This window comes from Aedes albopictus, chromosome 1 (genome assembly GCF_035046485.1).
Source record: "Aedes albopictus strain Foshan chromosome 1, AalbF5, whole genome shotgun sequence".
NCBI lineage: Eukaryota > Metazoa > Arthropoda > Insecta > Diptera > Culicidae > Aedes > Aedes albopictus.
In genome coordinates this window covers 234,629,654-234,654,726 of record NC_085136.1, presented here as the reverse complement: position 1 = coordinate 234,654,726, position 25,073 = coordinate 234,629,654, and the positions used below count along the sequence as shown (strand labels likewise).

The following is a 25,073-nucleotide window of genomic DNA, read 5'->3' as shown; positions in this document are numbered from 1 at the left end:
AACATTGTGTTCCTAATGTTGCGGTATTTGTTCCTATTGTTGCGGTATCCCATTGAAATCATATGGGATACCGCAACATTAGGAACACTACCGCAACAATTGGAGCACAGCAGCAAACACATTAAGGAAAATATTTTTTTTAAATAGGTTTTTGGGCAAATCTTAAGCAAACAAATGGTGCAATCTCATCATTTAAGCACCATACATATATTAAAAATACCTTTTAGTAACATTTCAGTCGAAAAAGTGCTCAATTGCCATTACCGCAACATTAGGTACTATACCACAACGATGGGAACAATTACCCTAGCTATATCTACCCACGTATCTATCACATCGCTGTAGCCGCCGATCGGTAACGTACCTTGAAACGCACAGTCCACAATCTCGGTGCCCAAATCCTCGAAAACGCTCTCCTGCGGGGTGTAGTGCGAATCGGCCTCGTCCACCGACCAGTACGAGTGGTCGAACGTGAAATCGTTGAACGGTTCCGGTCCTCCGCCACGGGCCGCCAGCAACTCACCGCGGATTGCTCCCGGTCCGGTGAGTTTCGGTTTGAACAGCCGCGTCCGCTTGCCATCCATCTGGACGATGAGCTTCGAGCCGAGCTCATTTTCCCTGCAGATTGTGGATAAGATAGAAAAAGGAATTATGAATCAATCAGAAATTAATATACAAATTCATTGAAATTATTTAATTTAAAAAAAAATCTTGAAATAATCTCAAAAATCTTCAGACAAGCATAACGACAACTTTATTAAGGGGATTCACTACACAGCGTAAATTTCTGCATAAACCATGATTTCCATCTCTTTGAAATGTTTCATAAATAAAATTTTGAATGATATAATTCAAGATTGCCTTGGTGATCGCGACGTACACAGGAACATATGTAACGCATTGTTAACAGTTGCAAAATAGTAGTTTACGCAACAAGGTGCAAAATCACTCTTTGGCGAGCGTTCGTTCGAGACAGTCGCAACTTTTCGTTCGTCCGGTTTGTCTCCAGTTCGGTGGCTATTTTCGTGCTAGTGTTTCCGAGTGATTAAGTTTATTAAGTAATTGTCCCTAGTGGGACGCGTGCGGTTGGCTAGGCCACAATTTTTGCCGCAAAAGTTCGTTTAGTTTGAGTAAAGTTCACGTTTTCATTATATCACGTGGCGCATTGACCGATTATCGAGCACATCAGTGCAGCACCTCCCGCATACCGCGCCGCTCGCGCGGCCGTGATCGGCTTCTTCCAGTGAGTACCCAAGCTCATCGTCGTCGACAGCAGCAGCCCACCGAGAGAAGAGCAGAGAGCGTTCAACCGCCGCACACCGCTCGCCTCCTCCCAGTGCGGGCGATCCCATCGCTTGGACCTGTCGTCGTCAAGCCTGTGGCAAAACAGAGCACAAAGCTAATGTCGAATTCGTTTGTTCCCGACGGTGCACTGCACCGGTGTAGCAATTGACACCGGAAAAACGAACGGTTTCGGTGCAATTTGTTGACAGCTTATGATGGTATTAGTAAGAGCGCGTGAGAGCGTCAATGAAAACAATAAAGGATATCAAAAATAAACATAATCAATGTTTTCATGATTTCCTTGATGAACAAAATTATTTTTATTTTTTACTTTCTATATCCAATTTAACAATTTTAAAAGTTTTCAGTTATTCACTTGTACATGATAAACTTGTAATAATAAATGTTACTTGAAAATTGTAATTCAATGTTTTAACACTCCTACATTATGTATCTTCTTCAAATTCTCGCAATATCATATTTTTTCAAAAAAGCTACTTTTTAGAATTTAACAATTTCCGTTGCCTAATAAAAAAGGATGCTAACATACAATTGTAAACGATCTACATGCACAAATTTAACACAAAAAATGTTAAAGGCAGTTCAATAGAAACCGTTTAGCTAGCTAGCGTAAAAAGAAAAATAAATAAATGCTTAACATAACGTTATTGAAACGCAACTCATATTAAAAACGCTTTAACCATCCTTTAGTGACATTTGTTTAAGGACAGACTTGTTAGAATCCCAAAATGGCCGCCACAATGGCCGACTTTGGCACCTACTCACGATTTCGAGAGCACAAATCTCTTCGTAAACAAAACCAGTGCACCTGATCTTCTTATTTTAAGCTTATTACAAGTGAACAAGAAGAGAATAATAAAAATTACTGTTGTTTGAAGCTTGCTTCTTGAGATTTGTGCGTCTGAAGTTCTGATGCACTGTTGAAGCGGGATTTTAAGACGTTTGTCCTTAACTTTCAATGTAATTTAAAAAATCCAATATTTGTTGTAAGAAAAAAAAATAGAATTTACGGTTTTTGAAACTGTTTGTACCTACAAAATGTTACTTCAGTAATATTTCAGTCCAATTTGAATTAATAGATTTTTATTCTATTCTGGGCTTATCAAAACTTTATTACGTCATTTTTTCATTATTAATAGTCCACACATTTGCGATAATCAAAAAAAAAATGGTAATGGGAAAAATATACGTTGAATCAACTCTTTGAAATTTCAAGTTACCGATAAATTTTGAAGATTTCTCAGAAGTTGATTGAAATCGTGATAATATCGATCAAGTTTAAATGATTTCTAAACGCACAGATTTGCTGTTAAATGAATATCCAAGAAAACTGTTTACCTAATGCCGAAGAGAAAATCATCATTCCAACCTAAACAAACCCACGATACAAGTTCAGCGATATGCATGTATTGGTAAAACTAGCTTTGTACCTGCTACAGCGCGCTCAAACTGGGTGTAGCATTTTCTTGCACCGGTGCCAATCGGGTGTCAAAACAGAACAGTACCTGCGAATAAACGAACGGTTTCGGTGCAAGTTTGCTACACCCGGTGGCAAAGCGGTGCAGGCGGTGCAAATAAACGAATTCGACATAAGTATTCAAAGTTACCCTTCGTTGTTCCCCCCTCTCCACTGACTCTTTGATTAGATTTAATTTGGTATATAAGCAGTTTTTTTTCTCTTTTTTTTTCCTCACTTTCCCTGTACAGTTAATTTTGTCCCTTGGGCAGCATCCATTTATTACGTAACGCTAAAATCGACATTTTTCGACCCCCCCCCCCCTCCCCCCTCCGTAACGCTTTTTTGTATGAAAATGAAAATCCTAAAATTTTTGTATGGGCCGTAACGCTCAGCTGTACTCCCCCCCTCCCCCTAGAGCGTTACGTAATTTGTGGACGGCGCCTTGTTTTTTTATTATTTCGTCCCCGTGATAAGTGTTAGTTTAAGATTTTTGAGTGCCCCGTGGTGGTAGTTAGCTGCCACAATGAGCGATGATGATGATGGCGGGGGTACATCGTACCGCATCAACGAAGCTTTGTTATTGGTATCGGATTGCTCGAGCCAACAAGGCGATTTAAATGCTAACCCCTTTGTCTCCCTTCACCCTGCTGCTTCTCCAATGGACACCAACAGCAAATCTGTTTCCACGTCCCCCCGCCTCAAAGCCTACCCTCCCGACTTTGGCGGGCCATATGTTGTTTTCTTCCGACCCAAAGGCAAACGTTTGAACACCGTTCAAATCAGCAAGGATCTGACTAAGCGGTATTCTTCCGTTGTCTCCATTGACATGGTCGGTACAGCTAAGCTTCGGGTGACAGTAGGCGACCGAAAACACGCTAATGAGATTGTGGCCTGCGAGTTGTTTACTCTTGAGTACTTTGTCTACCTTCCGAGCGCGTCGATAGAGATTTCGGGGAAGGTCGCCGACGCATCTTTGACCTGCGAAACGATCATGCAAGGCTGTGGTCGTTTCCATAACCCTTCTCTACCTCCTGTCCAGATACTGGATTGCCGGCAACTGCATTCGGTATCCCAGGAGGGCGAGAAGAAGGTTTACACACCATCTGAAGAATTTTCTGTGACCTTCTCCGGATCTGCATTACCAGATCTGCTGGTGATTGGCAAACTTCGGCTACCTGTGAGGCTGTATGTACCGAAGGTAATGAATTGCATCAATTGCAAGCAGCTGGGCCACACCGCCCAGTACTGCAGCAATAAACCTCGCTGTGCAACATGCGGAGAGAGACATGTGGACGGTGCGTGTAAAACGCCGCCCAAGTGTGTTTATTGTGGTAGCGACCGTCCACACGATCTCAATGTTTGTCCGAAGTACATACAGCGAAAACAACATCAAAAACGATCGTTGCAGCAGCGTTCAAGGCGAAGCTACGCCGAAATGCTGAGAAAAGCTGCTCCGGTCGTTGAATCATGCAACATCTACTCGTCTTTGTCTCTCGATGATCAGGGCTCTGACTCTGAGGTCGGGGACGGGGTTCCCTTTGTTTTTAAGGGTGAAACGAGGAAACGGGTGAGGCTCCAGAGACCCACCAAAAAACCTCGGAATCTGTCTAGCAGTGACCCCCAACCCACCGTGACAAATTGTAAGAGTGTTAAAAAAAAGGTAACAAACGTTCACCTCCTGGATTCAAAATCCAAGATGAACTAGACTTTCCTTCGCTCCCGGGAACATCAAAAATCCCAGATGTCGCAATTTTTTCGACTTCTCAGCCAGAGGGACAGCATTCGGAGAACCAGGAACAACCTCTTGGTGCTCCGATGTTTACGCTTTCTGGCATCGTAGACATCGTCCTTAACTTCTTTAATGCTTCTGACTCAGTGAAGAGCATTGTCAAAGCACTTCTTCCTTGTGTGTCTCCTCTTTTGAAGCAGTTGGCTTCTAAAATGCCCCTCCTTGCGACATTCGTATCTTTCGATGGCTAATTTAACCACCGAGGTCGAAGATATGATTTCTGTGCTACACTGGAACTGTCGTAGTATCGTACCAAAATTAGACGCTTTCAAATTTATAATAAACAATTTACAATGCGATGTTTTTGCGCTATCCGAAACATGGCTGACACCCGATGTAACCTTACCTTTTTCCGATTTCAACATTATCCGTCTTGATCGGTCCGACTCGTACGGAGGGGTGCTTTTAGGGATCAAAAAGCAGCACTCATTTTACAGAGTCGATTTTCAACCGATGACAGGCATCGAAGCCGTCGCATGTGAGGTGACAATCCGAGGTAAAACCCTCAGTGTTGCCTCCATATATCTTCCACCGAGAACTGCGATATCTCGCAGGGATTTCGCCCACATCTGCTCGGTTATGCCTGAGCCACGGCTGCTCATGGGAGATTTCAACTCCCATGGTACAGGCTGGGGGGAACTGTATGATGACAGCCGTTCAACTTTGATATATGACCTCTGCGACGACTTCAACATGACAATTTTGAACACCGGAGAAGTTACGCGAGTGGCACCTCCAGCTAAAGATGGCAGTCCTAGAGACAGCCGATTAGACCTCTCCATCTGTTCGAGCACACTATCGCTGGAGTGTACATGGAAGGTTATCCAGAATCCCCATGGTAGTGATCACCTTCCGATCGTTGTTTCTATTTCCAATGGTTCACGTCAACCTCCATCTATCGACATTTCCTACGACCTCACGAAACACATTGACTGGGGAAAGTACGCGGAAGCAATTATCGACGGTGAGCAATCGATAGAAATTCTTCCACCGCAGGAAGAGTATCAGTTTCTATCAGAACTGATCATCAGTAGCGCGCTGCAGGCACAACGTCGGCCAGTTCCAGGTCCTTCGGCTCGCAGGAAACCCCCCAATCCGTGGTGGGATAGCGAGTATACAGAAATCTATCGCGAGAAATCCGCTGCGTTCAAAGAGTTTCGGAAACGCAGTTCGGTCGAAAACTTTAAGCGGTACGTTTCCCTTGAAAGCAAGTTCAAGAACTTGATCAAGGCGAAGAAAAGCGGTTGCTGTCGTCGGTTCGTCGAGGGTTTATCGCGCGAGACATCAATGAGAACTCTTTGGAACGTCGGGAGAAGAAGGCGTAACGCGTCGTCGGTAAACGAGGATCGAGAAAGCTCTCCTCGGTGGATTCTCAAGTTCACAAAAAAAGTTTGTCCAGATTCCGTACCCGTGGAGCGAATAATTCGTGATGTTTCCGAGAATAGGGACGACATGGATAGGCCGTTTTCGATGGTTGAATTCTCACTTGCTCTTCTTTCATGTAACAGTTCCGCTCCAGGAATGGATTGAATTAAGTTCAACTTGCTTAAAAACCTCCCCGACGTCACCAAGAGGCGCTTGTTGAACTTGTTTAATCAGTTCCTGGATAACAACATCATTCCGGATGATTGGAGGCAAGTGAGAGTGATAGCTATTCAAAAACCCGGTAAACCCGCGTCGGATCATAATTCGTACCGTCCAATCGCGATGTTGTCTTGTCTACGGAAGTTGTTGGAGAAGATGATTCTCTTTCGACTGGACAAATGGGTTGAATCGAATGGCATGTTGTCAGATACACAATTTGGTTTCCGCAGAGGCAAAGGAACGAACGACTGTCTTGCGTTGCTTACTTCAGAAATTCAGCTTGCCTTTGCTCAAAAGCAGCAAATGGGCTCAGTGTTTTTGAATATTAAGGGAGCTTTTGATTCAGTTTGTGTCGATGTTCTCTCCGACAAACTACACGGAAGTGGCCTTTCGCCAATTTTGAACAACTTTTTGTATAATTTGCTGTTTGAGAAGCAGATGAGTTTTACTCATGACGACTTGACAGTTTCACGAATTAGCTACATGGGTCTCCCCCAGGATTCATGTCTAAGCCCCCTTCTTTACAATTTTTATGTTAGAGACATAGATGATTGTCTCATGGAAAATTGCACGTTAAGACAGCTTGCGGATGACTGTGTTGTTTCTATAACGGGATCAATAGCAGTCGATCTGCAAGGACCACTACAGGATACTTTGGACAATTTGTCTACTTGGGCTCTCAAGCTGGGTATCGAATTCTCTCCGGAGAAAACTGAGATGGTTGTCTTTTCTAAAAAACACAAACCGACAAAGTTTCCGCTCCATCTGATGGGTAAGACAATCACTCATAGCATGTCTTCTCAATATCTCGGCGTCTGGTTCGACTCCAAATGCATCTGGGGGAAGCACATTGTGTATCTGATACAGAAATGCCAAAAGCGAATCAACTTTATGCGAACTATTACCGGAACATGGTGGGGAGCACATCCGGAAGATCTGATCAGGCTGTACCAAACAACCATTCTGTCGGTTTTAGAATACGGTAGCTTCTGTTTTCAATCCGCGGCGAAAACACACTTGCTGAAGCTTCAACGGGTTCAGTACCGTTGTCTTCGGATCGCGTTAGGTTGCATGAACTCAACTCACACTATGAGTTTAGAGGTACTCGCTGGTGTACAGCCTCTGACAGACCGCTTTGCGGAGTTATCGTTCCGGTTCCTCATCCGATGCGAGGTTGTGAATCCATTGGTAATAGAAAATTTCGAAAAGCTGCTCAAACAGAACCCTCAAACTCGTTTTATGAGTGTGTACTACTGGTACATGACGCTGGAGGTAAGCCCATCTCCGGTTAACACCAATCGTGACAACTTCTCAAACTTCGACAGTGGCTCTGTAGATCTTGATCTGTCCATGAAGGATGAGATCACCGGAATACCAGAATCTTTTCGTACCGTGTGTATTCCACAAATTTTTGCAAGTAAGTTCGGGCATGTTAGTGGGGACAGACAGTTCTTCACAGACGGTTCGAAAACCGACGATTCGAGTGGTTTCGGTGTCTACAACGAATTTCATAGCGCCACCTACATGCTTCAAAAGCCATGTACGGTATACATTGCTGAGCTAGCGGATATATACTACACCTTAGAGTACATTCGCACTCTTCCACCTGAGCACTACTTCATTTTTACCGACAGTCTAAGCTCTCTGGAGGCTGTTCGGTCAATGAAACCGATGAAGCACTCAGCGTACTTCCTGAATGGAATACGCCAAGTCTTGAGTGCTTTGTCCAAACGCTCATACATCATCACCATAGCTTGGGTCCCTTCACATTGCTCAATTCCGGGCAATGAGAAAGCGGACTCTCTGGCTAAGGTGGGCGCTAGCGGAGGCGATATTTACGAGCGTCAAATCGCCTTCGATGAATTTTTTGCATTGGCCCGTCAGGAGACCTTGATCAGCTGGCACCACACATGGAGAGATGGAGAGATGGTAGATGGTTGCACTCCATCATTCCACAGGTGTCGAAGAAGCCATGGTTCAAAGGGTTGGATTTAGGCCGCGATTTCATTCGTGTGATGTGTCGGTTGATGTCCAACCACTATTTGTTCAACGCACATACCTTTCGTATTGGACTCTCAGAAAGCAATCTCTGTGTCTGTGGCGTGGCTTACCAGGATATCGAACATGTCGTGTGGGGATGCAATGAGTATCGTGAGGTCAGATCTGAGCTGCATGAAATTCTCCGGGTCCGAGGAAAACAACAGAAACCCGTTAGAGAAGTGTTGGCAGGACTTGATTTGGAATACATGAACCTGATTTACCAGTTTTTGAAACGTGTTGATGTCAGAGTTTGATGTAGTACGTTCCTTGTTTTCGTTGTCCGCCTTTTGGTTTTGTTGTTCGCCCCTGTCTGTCGTCATCCCCCTTCCGTTTGTCCTCTTCTTGTCGTTTTCTACCGATAAAGTCCTTTCTTTTTGGTTCCGTTACAGATATGGACAATTTGTCCCATCAATGTTTTAATATAAGTTAGCAAATAATTTAGTTTTAAACCCATAAATCCCTCCTCCCCAATTTTTTTTTTTTTCTCAATCCTTAACCTCGAAACAGCCGCGAGTACTTCGGCTTCCCAACCTAACATAGCTTAAGGCAGTAATAAATTGTAAAATGTAAAATCATTGTAAAAAAAAAAACAAAAGATTTCGGCTCAGTTATGCTCATGTGGCGCCCGAGCCTTCCAAATAAACGAATAAGTAAAAAAAAAACAAGGTGCAAAATGAAGATTTTTACAGCACGAGTTATACGAGGCTTGCCGAGTTAGATAATTACAACGAGTGCTGTAAAAATCGAGTTCTGCACCGAGTTGCGTACAACGTTTTTTGTAATTTCATAAATTACCGCTTGAGGATAGTATTTAACAAAACTTTTCCATCAAACTGAACACCGATGTTCATAGCTGTCGTAACCTGTTTAAATCAGTTGAAAACGTGAAGCGTTTTCAACTGCGTAACTGCAACACGTCCGTCGCTAACAGCTATATCCGATTAACTGATCATGGTTTTCATTCTTTCACCGATCGCACGCATAGTCGGGTGCCGAATCTACCACTCGACCGGCGTCGAGGGCTCTTCACTCATATTCTCTTTCCTCTCTTCTCTCTCACGCTAATGACAGTTGGATTCGTACATTTGAAATGTCTACACACAGGACGCAGCCTAAAAATCAAGTCAAATAAATGAATTGAGCCTGATCTGTAAATCCAGTTATCATTTGATAGTTCATATTATCCCTTACCACATTCTCCCTTACCTCTACTCTTAAATTGGAATTATTTGAACATTGCCAAAATGAATGGAAATAAATTTTCTATTTCAAACATGAACATTTGTTAACTTGGTTCCAGGAAACAATCAAATTGGTCGAGTTGTTCTATAAGTTATGATGTGAACTTCAGCATAGCGGTACTAAAATGCCTAAAGTAGCATTGATGCCAAAATTGGAACAGCGGACATCTGTCAAAATCCACACTATTTTGAATTTCCAGTTCTAAACTAGCACGAAATCTGTCAAAATTCCAACATGTCACTCTCCCTTCCAGCCACTCGTAAGCAAAAATATCTCAAGATGTTGCGAAAATACCAGGGATGCATAATCCAAAAGAAGATTATAACTCCAGAAAATTCAGTTGAAAGATCAAACAATCTTGGGCAGAAAAAAATCAATACCATCAGTTATTCCAACATTACCAACCATATTTCAACGCATACCAATTCAATAAAAACTTAAATTTAATGGAAACAAATCAAGCCTAAACAAAATTCAAAAGCCAATCCAAATATAATCCAAACCCAAACTACGTCTAATCCAAAGTCAATCCAAATACAATCCAAATCAAATCCAATCCAATCTAAATCCAATCCAGATCCAATTCAAATCCAATCCAAATCCTATTTGAATCCAATCCAAATCCAATCCAAATCCAATCCAAATCCAATCCAAATCCAATCCAAATCCAATCCAAATCCAATTCAAATCCAATCCAAATCCAATCCAAATCCAATCCAAATCCAATCCAAATCCAATCCAAATCTAATCTTAATCAAATCCAATCCAGATCCTTTTCAAATCCAATCCAATCCAAATCCAATCCAATCCAAATCCAAATCTAATCTTAATCAAATCCAAATCCAATCCAAATCCAATCCAGATCCTTTTCAAATCCAATCCAAATCCAATCCAATCCAAATCCAATCCAAATCCAATTCAAATCCAATCCAAATCCTATTCAAATCAAATCCAAATCCAATCCAAATCCAATCTTAATCCAATCTTAATCCAATCCAAATCCAATCCAAATCCAATCCAAATCCAATCCAAATCCAATCCAAATCCAATCCAAATCCAATCCAAATCCAATCCAAATCCAATCCAAATCCAATCCAAATCCAATCCAAATCCAATCCAAATCCAATCCAAATCCAATCCAAATCCAATCCAAATCCAATTCAAATCCAATCCAAATCCAATCCAAATCCAATCCAAAACCAATCCAAATCCAAATCCAATCCAAATCCAATCTTAATCCAATCCAAATCCAATCCAGATCCTTTTCAAATCTAATCCAAATCCAATCCAATCCAAATCCAATCCAAATCTAATCCAATCCAAATCCAAATCTAATCTTAATCAAATCCAAATCCAATCCAGATCCTTTTCAAATCCAATCCAAATCCAAATCCAATCCAAATCCAATTCAATCCAAATCTAATCCAATCCAAATCCAATCTTAATCCAATCCAAATCCAATCCAGATCCAATTCAAATCAAATCCAAATCCTATTCAAATCAAATCCAAATCCTATTCAAATCAAATCAAAATCCAATCCAAATCCAAATCTAATCCAAATCCAATCCAAATCCTATTAAAATCCAATCCATATCCAATCCAATTCCAATCCAAATCCAATCCAAATCCAATCCAAATCTTATTCAAACCCAATCCAAATCCAATCCAAATTTTTCCAATCCAAATCCAATTTAAATCAATTCCAAATTCAATTCAAATCAATTCCAAATCCGATCCAAATCCAATCTTAATCCAATCTTAATCCAATCTTAATCCAATCTTAATCCAATCTTAATCCAATCCAATCCAAATCCAATCCAGATCCAATTCAAATCCAATCCAAATCCTATTCAAATCATATCCAAATCCTATTTAAATCAAATCAAAATCCAATCCAAATCCAATTTAAATCAAATCCAAATCCTATTCAAATCCAATCCAATCCAAATCCAATCCAATCCAAATCCAATCCAATCCAATCCAAATCCAATCCAAATCCAATCCAAATCCAATCCAAATCCAATCCAAATCCAATCCAAATCCAATCCAAATCCAATCCAAATCCAATCCAAATCCAATCCAAATCCAATCCAAATCCAATCCAAATCCAATCCAAATCCAATCCAAATCCAATCCAAATCCAATCCAAATCCAATCCAAATCCAATCCAAATCCAATCCAAATCCAATCCAAATCCAATCCAAATCCAATCCAAATCCAATCCAAATCCAATCCAAATCCAATCCAAATCCAATCCAAATCCAATCCAAATCCAATCCAAATCCAATCCAAATCCAATCCAAATCCAATCCAAATCCAATCCAAATCCAATCCAAATCCAATCCAATCCAAATCCAATCCAATCCAAATCCAAATCTAATCTTAATCAAATCCAAATCCAATCCAAATCCAATACAGATCCTTTTCAAATCCAATCCAAATCCAATCCAAATCCAATCCAATCCAATCCAATCCAAATCCAATCTTAATCCAATCTTAATCCAATCTTAATCCAATCCAATCCAAATACAATCCAGATCCAATTCAAATCCAATCCAAATCCTATTCAAATCAAATCCAAATCCTATTCAAATCAAATCAAAATCCAATCCAAATCCAAATCTTATCCAAATCCAATCCAAATCCTATTCAAATCCAATCCAAATCCAATCCAAATCTAATTCAAATCCAATCCAATTTTTTCCAATCCAAATCCAATTTAAATCATTTCCAAATTCAATTCAAATCAATTCCAAATCCGATCCAAATCCAATCCAAATCCAATCTTAATCCAATCTTAATCCAATCCAATCCAAATCCAATCCAGATCCAATTCAAATCCAATCCAAATCCTATTCAAATCATATCCAAATCCTATTAAAATCAAATCAAAATCCAATCCAAATCCTATTCAAATCCAATCCAAATCCAACCCAAATCCAATCCAAATCCAATCCAAATCCAATCCAAATCCAATTCAAATCCAATCCAAATCCATTCCAAATTTTATCCAATCCAAATCCAATTTAAATCAATACCAAATTCAATTCAAATCAATTCCAAACCCGATCCAAATCTAATTCAATCCTCATACAAATCTAATCCACAGTCAATTCAATCAAAATACAATCTAAATCCAATCTAAAACCAATCCAATACAAACTCAATCCAAATCCAATCCAATCCAAATCTGATCCAAATCCAATCGAAATTCAAGTCCAATTCAAATCAATTCCAAATCCGATCCAAATCCAATTCAAACCCAAACCAAATCCAATCCAAATCTAATTCAAACCTCATACAAATCCTATTCGATTTCAATTTCAATTGAAATTCCATTCAAATCTAATCCGAATCAAATTCAAATCCAATCCAAATCTAAGCCAGAGCCATTTCAATAAAAATACAACCTTAATCCAATCTGAAACCAATCCAATACAAATTCAATCCAAATCCAATCTAAACCCAATTCAAAGCCAATACAAATCTAATACGGAATCCAATCTAAAATTAAAGCAAATCCAATCTAAATATAATCAAAAGCAAATTTGGAATCCAATGCAACTCATAGCAAATCCAATCCAAATATAATGGAAATCCAGTTCAAAGTCAATCCAACTGTAACCAATATTTTGATCATTGTGTTTAACAAAAGTTAGCTCCGTTAGCGAGAATCTGATCCGAATCCAATCGAATTCAAATCCTTTCAAAACTCAACTGAAATCTAAAACAAATCTAATCCAAATATGTACAGTTCAAATCTAATCTAATCCGAAATCCAATCAAAATTTGAAACAAATCCAATTGAAAGCAAATTCATAGTAATACCAACCTAAATCACATTCAAATTCATTCAATATCAAGTCCTGTTCAATTCTACTGTAGTGCAAATCCAATCAAAATATAGTCCAATCCAATACAACCGAAATACAATCTAAATTCAACTTTTAACCAATCCAATCTAAACTTAATCCAAAATCATCCAAAACTCAATGAAAGTTCTCTCCAAATCTATTTCAACTGCACTCCAAGTAAAATAAAAATCCACCATCAATTATTGGCAAGGATTTCCCGCATTTTGTACGCAAAACAGTTTTCAACAGGGACACATGCGATAGACATTCGTCCAACGTTTGATCATTACTTTTTCTGACTTTTGCTAGCAATTCCACCGGCGGCACATCTCGACAGTTTTTAAAACTCAAATATTCATACAATCCATTACACTGCACTGCACAATATACCACTCTACCACACTGAGCAAGGCTCTTACGAGATACCTTATAAAATAGCTGTTGATTTTCTTTTTCACTTCATCACTCACATTCCTCCAGGTCTTCATAAATGAAGAAGTTGATGCCTTTATTTGATTTCAATTAATATTTCACTTGTCAACTACCGTTAGGCCACTTTTCACCGTTCGTTTCATACGATTTAAATACTCGCCTTTTTCTGTTCCGTCATTTCTATACCTCTCGTTTTTTTTTTTTTGCTCTGCCTCCACTGTTTCGGCATCTTTCATAAACTTCTTTATTCTTTTGAGCCTGTTTCTCTTCCATGTATCATTTATTTTTTTTTTTGCATACTCGTATTTTTTTTATCTCCATTTATTTATTTTTTTGGCTGCTTATCTATTATTCCCAGCATTTTTCTCCTTTTTTCAAAGCTCCATTTATTTTTTGGCTTTTGTTTTTCGACTTAACTCCTTCATTTATTTTTTATTTGTTTCTCTGTATCTCATTTATTTTTTAGTTGGCGTTGTATTTCTTATCTCCGGCATTTATTTTTTTCTTTGTTTTTCAAAGCCCCATCTATTTTTTGGCTTTTTCGATCTCACTCTTTTTAAAATCCACTTCTTTTTTTTTTGGCAATTTTACCTTAATTTCAATTTCCAATCGTTCGTTTTTTTCTGTTCCTTTCTATGCTCACTCCAGAAAACAATATAGTTCGGCTACCGACTGCACCATGTCGTAACCTGTTTAAATCAGTTGAAAACGTGAAGCGTTTTCAACTGCGTAACTGCAACACGTCCGTCGCTAACAGCTATATCCGATTAACTGATCATGGTTTTCATTCTTTCACCGATCGCACGCATAGTCGGGTGCCGAATCTACCACTCGACCGGCGTCGAGGGCTCTTCACTCATATTCTCTTTCCTCTCTTCTCTCTCACGCTAATGACAGTTGGATTCGTACATTTGAAATGTCTACACACAGGACGCAGCCTAAAAATCAAGTCAAATAAATGAATTGAGCCTGATCTGTAAATCCAGTTATCATTTGATAGTTCATATTATCCCTTACCACAATAGCCATGTTTAAGAAAGTCAAAACTGAAAACAGTGCTGTAATGGTTCATTACGCCACGCAAATAAGTGCTGTAATGAACCATTACAGCACTGCTAATTTGGTGAGGGAAAGTAGGCCTTTTCCTGTCAAATTTGCGTGAGGTAAAACAGCCTATTACGATGAGAAATTGCAAAAAAAAAATGTATGCAATTCGTTGCAAAACTCGATTTTACAGCACTAATCATATTTATTAAAATCGGGAAGCCTCATTGGATTAATGTAGGTAGGGTATTGGTTCCCTTATTAAGCATGTGGCTCAGATTTTCATCCTACGAAAAACAGAGGATTGAAGCGCTGTTTGTTTTGTTTCTTATTTTGTATTTTTTGTTAAAAGAGAGCACCCATAAAAACAAAAAAAAAAACCGGAATCAATCGGTGCCGTAATCGCTTGTTTTCGAATATGATGAATATGGGAGCATGAGATTACAGATGGCACACATACCCTACGAAGTGCAGTAAAAATATGATTTTGCAACTCGTCGCTTTAGATTGAAAAATAGTTACGTTTTTCACAGCGCCTAATGTGAGAAGATAGTTCCTTCAATCAAGCTGAATTTTTTGTATGGAACACACAAAAGTGAGCTGAAGCTAGAAATTGTTTATTACCCATCCTAGTGTTTGTACTATGTTCCAGTGACAGAGTGACATTATGAATGATGGAAAACTATAGGTACATGCAACATGTTTCTTGCTGTCGGTTTCTCGTTGTCGTCATCGGAGTCAACCAGGTGGCTGACACCGCTTGCTATGTAGAAGTTCTGCTCCAATATTTATGGCTCGACGGCACGTTTCTTCCCGCCCCCGCTTTCTCGCAAAATACCTACTAGCCTAGTATGCAGTACTGGGTTATTGTTGGCAATTGTTGCTGCTGCCTTATGCATCCCCCATACAACACAAATCCGTTAGAGTGAAATCCCACACTCTCGGAGACACGGTGGAATTTAATGCCCATCCATGTCATGACTGATGGGACACGGTGCCATATGGTGCCGCCGTGCCATTGATATGAGACTTGCAATTGTAGGGAAATCGAACTGTCCGTTCGGTACAATGGGCAATCGTTTGTGAAACTGGGTCGTCGGGTCATATGATATTGGGAAGGTAGTTTAAGATTTCTACCGACGGACATTTACCGTATTTCTTCTCAAGTTGCATTAAACTGTGAAATATGCAGCTGCATCAAATAAGATAGGAAATCAACTTACGATTGCTCAAAATAGTCGGATTGAGCGAACGTTGCAACTATTGGTCAATTCACATTTCAATTTAGAGTCAAATCTGTTTACATTCGAATTTCAATGGTCGTATTTTAACAACTCATTAACCCAACAGAACTGGATTACTTGACGTTCTTATCAATCGTTTGCTGATAGCAAAATCACGTGCGCCTGTTTCATCCCACATGGGATTCCACGCATCAATAGTGTTAGAAAATTAGCAGGCTGATAACATACGCGAACTTTCTACTGACAAGTGAAGGTTACGATGATGTTTTTCAATTCCATCCGGATTATTTTAGTTCACGGCGTGTGTATGGGAAAAGTTTATAACAAAAAAATGGGCATCGTCAAATTTTTCGCTATTCAAAAATAGAGGCTTTCAGCTTTCATTTGCAGGGTCCCTCAAAAAAATCCACCGAGGGATCCCGAACAACTTTTTCAGAATACTGTTTTTCCCCATACAAAATGCACGGTTCCAAATTAATCCCTATTTCTACTTAACAAACATACCCAATTTTTGTATGAAAAAGTTCCCCCGATGGAATATTTCGATGTTGGGCTTGAATGAAAGCTGGTAGCGTCAACTTTCACGTAGCATAAAAATTAGCGATGCCCATTTTTTTTGTAATAAATTTGTTCTACCAGACACACCGTGAGTTGGGTTCTGCAACATATTACTAACCCCTCCGATCAGGCTAAGGCCTGGGTGGCCTCTGATGTACATAGTAGGCGTCTCCATTCCACTCGGTCCATGGCTGTTTGTCTCCAGTTCCGCACTCTGCGTAGGGTCCGCAGATCGTCCTCCACTTGGTCGACCCATCTAGCTCGCTGCGCACCACGTCTTCTTGTACCGGTCGGATGACTCTCGAGAACCAGTCGGGTTTCTATCTGACATCCTGATGACGTGACTCGTCCACCGTAGACTCCCGATTTTCGCGGTATGGACGATGGTTGGTTGATTCTCTCAGCAGCTGATGCAGCTCGTGGTTCATTCGCCTTCTCCCGTCTTCCATCTGCACTCCGCCGTAGATGATACGCAACACCTTCCGTTCGAAAACTCCAAGGGCGCGTTGGTCCTCTGCACGTAGGGTCCATGTTTCGTGCCCATAGAGGACGACCGGTCTAATCAGCGTTTTGTAAATGGTTAACTTCGTGTTACGGCGAACTTTATTAGATCGTAGAGTTCTGCGGAGTCCAAAGTAAGCACGATTTCCTGCCACAATGCGCCTCTGAATTTCTCTGCTGGTGTCGTTGTCGGCGGTCACCAGTGAGCCCAAGTACACGAATTCTTCAACCGCCTCGATTTCATCATTATAAATTCGATATAAATTCGGGGTGGCGGGTGCGGTGATTCCTCCCTGGAGCCCTTTGCCATCATGTACTTTGTCTTCGACACATTAATGACTAATCCGATTCGCCTGGCTTCACTCTTTAGTCGGATGTACGTTTCCGCCATCGTCTCAAATTTACGAGCAATAATATCAATATCATCGGCGAAACCAAGCAGCTCAACGGACTTCGTGAAAATCGTACCACTCGTGTTAATCCCCGCTCTTCTTATTACACCCTCTAACGCAATGTTGAACAGCAAGCACGAAAGACCATCACCTTGCCGTAACCCTCTGCGAGATTCGAAGGGACTCGAGAGTGTCCCTGATACTCGAACTACGCACATTACTCGATCCATCGTCGCCTTGATCCATCGTATCAGTTTATCCGGGAGTCCGTATTGGTGCATAATCTGCCATAGCTGTTCTCGATCGATTGTATCATACGCCGATTTGAAATCGATGAACTAGTGATGTGCGGGCACGTTGTATTCGCGGCATTTCTGCAACACCTGGCGGATGGCGAACATCTGGTCCGTTGTAGTGCGTGCACCCACGAATCCAGTCTGATATTACTCCACGAACTCTCTTGCAATTGGTGATAGACGGCGGCATAAAATTTGAGAGAGTATCTTGTAGGTAGCGCTCAGTAGTGTGATCGCGCGGTAGTTCACACAATCCAACTTGTCGCCCTTTTTGTAGATGGGACACACTATACCTTCCATCCATTCCTCCGGTAATACTTACTCCTCCCAAATCTTGGTAATGACCCAGTGTAGTGCTCTCACCAGTGCTTCTCCACCGTATTATAGAAGCTCGCTTGGTAGTTGATCTGCTCCAGCGGCTTTGTTGTTTTTCAACCGGCCAAGCTCCTCTTCAATCTCTTGGAGGTCAGGGGCCGGAAGTCTTTCGTCCTGTGCACATACCCCTAGGTCTGTTACTACGCCACCTGCAACATGTGAGATTATGATTTAATCCAAAGCCTTTCAGAGGGCCAGGAGGGCCCCCCAAAAGTCAAATTTGACGGTATCAGTACCAACATTTTAAAAGGGCGTAAAAGCTTTTATTTTTGATCCTTTCATTGCTCGGCCGTTCTCGTCCATGATTTTCCAAAGCTCTGTGCGAAAGATTCTATCGTACGTCGCCTTGAAGTCAATGAACAAGTGATGCGCTGTGACCAGGTATTCGCGACATTTTTGAAGGATTCGCCGCACGGTGAAGATTTGGTCCATTTTTTTATAAAATTCTTTTATTGCGTTTAGTTAATACTTCATAAAATCATAAGCTGCCTACATCTATCCTATTTTCTGGAAATAATTAACAGTAGAATTTTGCTAGTTGCTGAATAATGTTACGTTTTGATCTTCTAGAAATATGTCTAAAGTTAGGGTACACAAAATCCTCTGGGTATCTTACCGCTAGACTAGGTTCTTGAACTACAATATGCCGCCTTTGGAAACGCCAAACTTGTCTGACCTGCTGACAGAGGAAAAGTTTGTGTACTGTCGTATCTCTGGATCACCCGGACAGGTTTCGGAGTTTGGGTCGTCAATTACATTACGTAGGAAAAGAAGTTTTCTATGTTTTATTTTCTTGTGCATAACAATGTACCAGACAGAACGCTGATTAGAGAGAGATAAGCCCATTTGAGTGCACATTTTAAAAATTGCCTTCCAGTCTCGAACATCTGTAGATACAAAACCAGGACCAAGAATTAGCGGTATACAGTGTTGGTACATCCTTTGCGATGACAACCCAAGTAACCAGTAAGCCACACGGAACCAGAAATCAACCCAAATATAGGTTCTTTTCACTCATATCGGCTCTTCCGTGCGAGAACCCAAATTTGGCTATACCGCGTTAAAGCTCTCAGTGGGAAGTTTCCATTTGATCCCGGCAGAAAATTGCAACCCATCGCAAAGTTCTTTCTACCTAGCGTTGACTTTCGAAGTACCCTAGTGGGTTGAAATAAACCCACTTCTGGGTAAACGGCAAAAAAACCCAAATTTGGCTTCTCACACGGACATTATCGGCTAGGTAACTGCTTCTCGCCTTGTTTTTGACAACATTGCGAGCGGGAGAGCGAGGAAACAACCCACAACTGGGTAAAAAGTTCAAGCGGTGTACTTATTTTTGCGTTCTTTTAACGTATTTTTAGGTAATCTGTAATCCGGTGCATGGTTTCCCTGTGGGTCGCGACTTCCCAGGGAGTTGCCGGCCCGCTTCAAAGGGGTCACGAGGTACAGTCGAATATTTTACCACAGACAAATAGACGTAACACCTTGAACGATTTTCATGGAAATCCATCGCCCAGTTCACACTACCATCACCTGGTAGAAAAGTGGCACGAATCACTGTGTAACGTCAAACGCATAGAAAAACGTCAAACGCATAGAAAAACGATGCGCGCGCCTCTGGTTTTGAAAGTCACAACTATGAAAATTTAAAATGATCGTTAAAAGCGTGGTCGATGGAAATTTCGCAAGTGTTACGTCTGTTTGTCTGTGATTTTACTTTTTTTTAGTTTCTTTGAATTTGTGAATTTTAACTTAACGCTAATTCTTCACACTTACTGAAACAGACAACAAATGAGGGAATTTCTGTGGTGGGTCGCGAAAGGTACGTCTGCTGGTTAAAACGGGTCGCGCACCCGAAAGTTTGGGAACCTATGCAGTAAGCATTTAAGTGGCCTTTACGACAAGACGCTTTATGCTTATTAGCCGTGTATGCGCCCATTGGGCTACCTAACAGCAAGCTTTGGCAAAATAACGGGCTGTCTTAGTGCAACCATAGATTTAATAATTTAATAGGTGCAACACCTCCAAGAACGTCGTGACGAAATGTTAAAGAAGCGTAACGGCTCTGGATAAAAAAAAAAACATTGACGTCTGCCTCTCGTTTTCTCAGCTTGATTCTCCGCTTTATCGTCCTTCCATATTCCAGCTGGTGCAAGGTGGTATGTACCTTTTTATTCATTTTTGTAGTGATGTGGGTTTGAACTTACGATCCGGAGATTGATCAATCATATCTGTTACTGATTCTGTTGCTCCTGATCCATGATGCTACAGCTGTTCCGGTGGCGTGCGTTGATTTTATCGCCAATATAAAGAATGATTGAATAACAACCTCCGGTTCAACATCCAATATCTGTTTTCAAAAAGATCATTGTGGTAAATAAAGCATTATCATCCCTTCTTTTATCTGTAGAGTATGATTCTCTCTTCCCTGTCTCAAACAATCCTATGATCTACCAAAGCATCTACCTATTCGGCACACATTTTCCGAGGAAATAATAATTCGATCAATTTTTTATATGGAAAAGTTCGTAATGCAATCCAGCAGCAGTAATATTTTCTGTAGGGCTTTTTTGGATGCGTAGAGGGAAATGCAGAAATAAATCTGATGCACATATTTGTACAGGGCCCATATAGCCGAGGCGGTAAACGCACGGGTATTCAGCATGACCATGCTGAGGGTGACGGATTCGATTCCGGGTCGGTCCAGGATCTTTTCGTAAAGGAAATTTCCTTGACTTCCTTGGGCATAGAGTATCTTCGTGCCTGCCACACGATATACGCATGCAAAATGGTCATTGGCAGAGGAAGCTCTCAGTTAATAACTGTGGAAGTGCTCATAGAACACTAAGCTGAGAAGCAGGCTTTGTCCCAATGAGGACGTTACGCCAAGAAGAGAGAGAGAGCACATATTTGTAAACAAAAGCACAGGCTCTGTAAGAGAGAGACAATATGTGTTGCCAAATGCATAACACATCTCCCAACCTCTTTGCTCTTAACATTTAACCCCTTCGGGACGACTTTTTTCACCTACCTCGCCGCTGTAGAACGCGTCAGCGAGGTGCAAATGACCCAACCGTCCTGGAAGGGTTAAAGAGCAGTTGAAAAGCATTCTGATTGACCCCAAGTGAAAACACTTCAAGCAGTTGAAATGCTAATCAGCAGCAGAAAGTTTCTGAGCAGCAAAGCTTAAGTCAGTTATGCATTAGACCTGCTTATGTAGGGCAGCAAGCAGTTCAAATGCATAACCCGAGCTGCTGTACGGCTTATTCAAATGCTTAGTGGTTACCTGAGAATCAGGTAACAGTTCCATCTCCTCAGTCGTTTGTTTAAAGTTGTTTAAATTAAGTTTTGTCCGATACAGATGTCCGCGTGTTAAACAAAGTATCGTTAATACTGAAAAACAAGAGAACCCAAATTTGAGTATTTTTAAACTCACTTTTGAGTCTTTTTTGCAACCTTTTTTCATTCGCTCTCATTATCGTTGTCGGAGAGTTAACAGCAAAACAACCCAACTTTAACAGTTCAATGCGGGAAGCCAAAATTGAGTTAGTGATATAGTACCCAAAGTTGAGTAATTTTAACTGACGGTTGAGTAAAAAAAACTTCGACTCTAGATACTTTGGCCGAATACGGCTAAATGCAAACTACGTACCTCAACATTGACTCCATTAACTCAAAATTGGCTTCCCGCATGCAATCTCGAAGTTGGGTGGAATGAACTTACTTTTGGATACTTTGGTTTCTCCGTGTATGTTACGGGAGTGGTTGCGTCGTGTACACTAGTATGGGACAAACATCAAATTCTCGCTCCAGTCGACTTTTTTGATTCCATTTAGGTCCCATATGAACTGTACAAAATTTCAGCGCAATCGGTGAAACTATAATTTAGCGCAAGCGGTTCAAAGTTTTCATGGGATTTACTATGGGAAAAGTTACACTTTCAGATAAAAAATCCCAGAGGTCGCCCCTTGTCCCCTCAATTCAAATCGATTAATGCTTCTTGTAGAAAAATCATTTATGAAACTTTCCTTCGAAGACCGCAAAACGATTGGATGCTTGTGGAAAAAGTTATAGATTTATTACCGATTAGTGATCGAACGAACGGCTTTTTGTTTTGTTTTATTAGCAGCACTGTAGCTGCTGCCTTGGCTGCTGCTGTTTCTGGGGGTGGTGATGTCTCCCGCCACCCCATGCAACAACGGCAGCAGCAGTGCTGCTGATAAAACCAAACAAAAAGCTGTTTGTTGGATTACTAATCGGTAATAAATCAATAACTTTTTCCACAAGCATCCAATCGTTTTGCGGTCTTCGAAGGAAAGTTTCGTAAATGTTGTTTCTACAACAAGCATTGATCGATTTGAATTAAGGAGACAAAGGGCGACCTCTGGGATTTTTTGTTTGAAAGTGTAACTTTTCCCATAGTAAATCCTATGCAAACTTTGAACCGCTTGCGCTAAATTATAGTTTCACCGATTGCGCTGAAATTTTGTACAGTTCATATGGGGCCTAAATGGGATCTAAAAAGTCGACTGGAGCGAGGATTTATTTTTTTCATACAAGCGTGTCCCACACTAGTGTACACAGTACACGCACCATGAAAAAGCTCGCTTGTGGTATACAGTGTGTGCGTGGTGTCGCTGAGGGTGGCCGAAGACGCGACTGCTTGAGGGTTAACAGAATATTTTGCAACATTTCAACCAGAAAACACATTCCTAAAGTATGTAAGTGTTCGCTGTTCAGTGTAGAGTGTTTTGTATTTATTAGTCTACCGTACTACGCCACCACCCACGCCACTTCCAAAATTCACCACCAGAGGGAAAAAAGACTTTCTTTTCGTTTCCTAAAGAAGTGGCAAATGCTGAACCCAGATGAAAGGATATCTGCACACGAACGAATTCACGGAAACGAAAACCGCAGCAGTGCAGCACGCTATCTTGGGTCACTGCCCGATCACTGAAGAGCAGCTACCCAAGTATATTCCACTCCTTAATACTTGACGAGTTGGGAAATAACCACCAACCGAAATGGTTGAAGGAACAGCTTAGTTACTTGCAAGTGTTGTACCTGAAAAAGAAAGATGAAGTAGTGGAAGACAGAAAGAAGTAAAGCGAAGAAGAACAGCAGAACCCCACTGTGTTTGGGTAGAACACAGTCCCTTCAACCGAGTCCGTCAACATACTCGGCAGCCCGAAGACAACAATGGCCGCCATCGCTACCCCGAAGGTTACTGGAGCGCCGGGAACGTAAAGTCGATATTTTTTAGGATCTGGTGTGTGGTGCGTGGAGAGAAGTGGAAGGAAAGGGACCCGAAGAAGTGAATCTCTCTGTCTCTCTCCCTTACCTTCGCGGTACGCCCATTAGGGATGACTTCAAGAATGTGGGGGGACCGTACATGAGTACACTCTAATACTAAGCGTTCCACCAGCTACCGCCTTAAGTTGTTCACTCTCCCCCAGAAGCTCGGGTCCTGGCTACTACTTAGACTACCCGTTGAACTCAAGCTCCTGGATGGGGAAGGAAAGCCAACTCAACTAGCTGTTGTTCGGCTCGCCATATTCTTTGTAGTTCAAGTACGATTCGAAAAACCGTGAAAGTAACGGAATCCCACTTGTCCGCCCCCGTACACATCCTTCCAACAATGTTGTCAGGCGTGATATCTCTACCGCTTACCTCCTGTATACTCGAACATTGCTCCACGAAACGTGGACATTCAAAGAGCACATGCTCCGCGGTCTCGTCGCAGTCGGCACACTCCGGGCATGGGGGGGAACCTGCGTGTCCAAATCTGTGCAGATACCATCTCAAGCACCCATGGCCTGACAGAAATTAAGTCAAATTGCTGGAGAAATCCCATTCCCTCTGCCACCTCAGCATAGATGATGTTCTGGCGATTCTCCTCGCGCCTCTTATGCCGAGTCGCTCAAAGCACTCTTCATCCTCTGCCACCAGCATGCCCGCTAGCACACATATCGCGTCCTTTGAGACCGTGCGGTTTGCGCTGACCACCCGAAGGCACATCAGCCTGTGGGTACTCTCGAGTCGCTTCTCGTTTCGATTGACCACTAGGCCCTACAACATGTAGCGGCGCCATATCGTAGTATGGAGACCGCTACTGCCGCGAGCAGCTTACGCTTACTCCAGACTATTGCCGAGCTATTCGGCATTATCTTTCACAATGACATTATTGCCATGCTTGCCCTTTTGCAGGCATATTCTACGTGGCTTCCGAACTTCAGCTTATCGCTGATCATGACCCCCAATTGCTTCAGTAAGCGCTCTGATCGTACATCCGCTGATCCGCTTATGGTGACCACTGCCTGTTGTTCAGACTTGCGGTTGTTTACCACTACCACCTCTGTTTTGTGGTGCGCGAGTGCCAAATGTCTCGAGCTAATCCAGTCCTCCACTATGCCAATTGCGTGCGTTGCTGTCAGTTCCACTTCCTCTATCGACGCGCCTTATACCACGAGGGTAAAATCATCGGCGAGGCCGACCAGCTATACGCCCGGTGGAAGATTGAGCCTCAATACTGCATTCCATAGTACCGGGCCCACGATGGACCCCTGAGGTACCCCCGCGGTGATGTTGTAGCTTCTCTTACCTTCCTCGGTGTCATAGATAAAGTAGCACTGCAGTATCCGGCATAGGCTAACCTGGACTCCTAATGTGGTGTATTGCGCACTCGATGACGGCCCAGCTGACGCTGTTGAACGCATTCTTAACGTCCAGCGTGACGACCGCGTAATAGCGAATTCCTGCTCGCTTCTTTCGGAGTGCTATCTCGGTCGTGTAGGATACAACAGTGCGAAAATTCCCTGCTCGTGATAAACTGGTTGAGAAGCATGCCGATCCTGAGGTGTTGCTTCAGGGAGTCTCACGAAGACTCCTCATCTAAGCTAGTCGGCATTACAATTCAGTCGTTCGATTTGAATAGGTCGTATGTTTGCTGTGATTCCCATG

General features: G+C 41.7%; 1 protein-coding gene across 2 annotated transcripts in view; it reads right to left on the bottom strand.

Annotated features, from left to right (window-relative positions):
* The window catches only part of LOC115267050 (kinesin-like protein Klp98A), a 146,926-nt gene that overhangs the window by 66,187 nt on the left and 55,666 nt on the right, over positions 1-25,073 (bottom strand). For both annotated transcript variants that reach the window (XM_062846439.1, XM_062846440.1), the window contains exon 2: positions 365-618. In XM_062846439.1, coding sequence (XP_062702423.1) covers positions 365-618 — 254 coding nt within the window. The remainder of the gene's footprint in view (positions 1-364; positions 619-25,073) is intronic.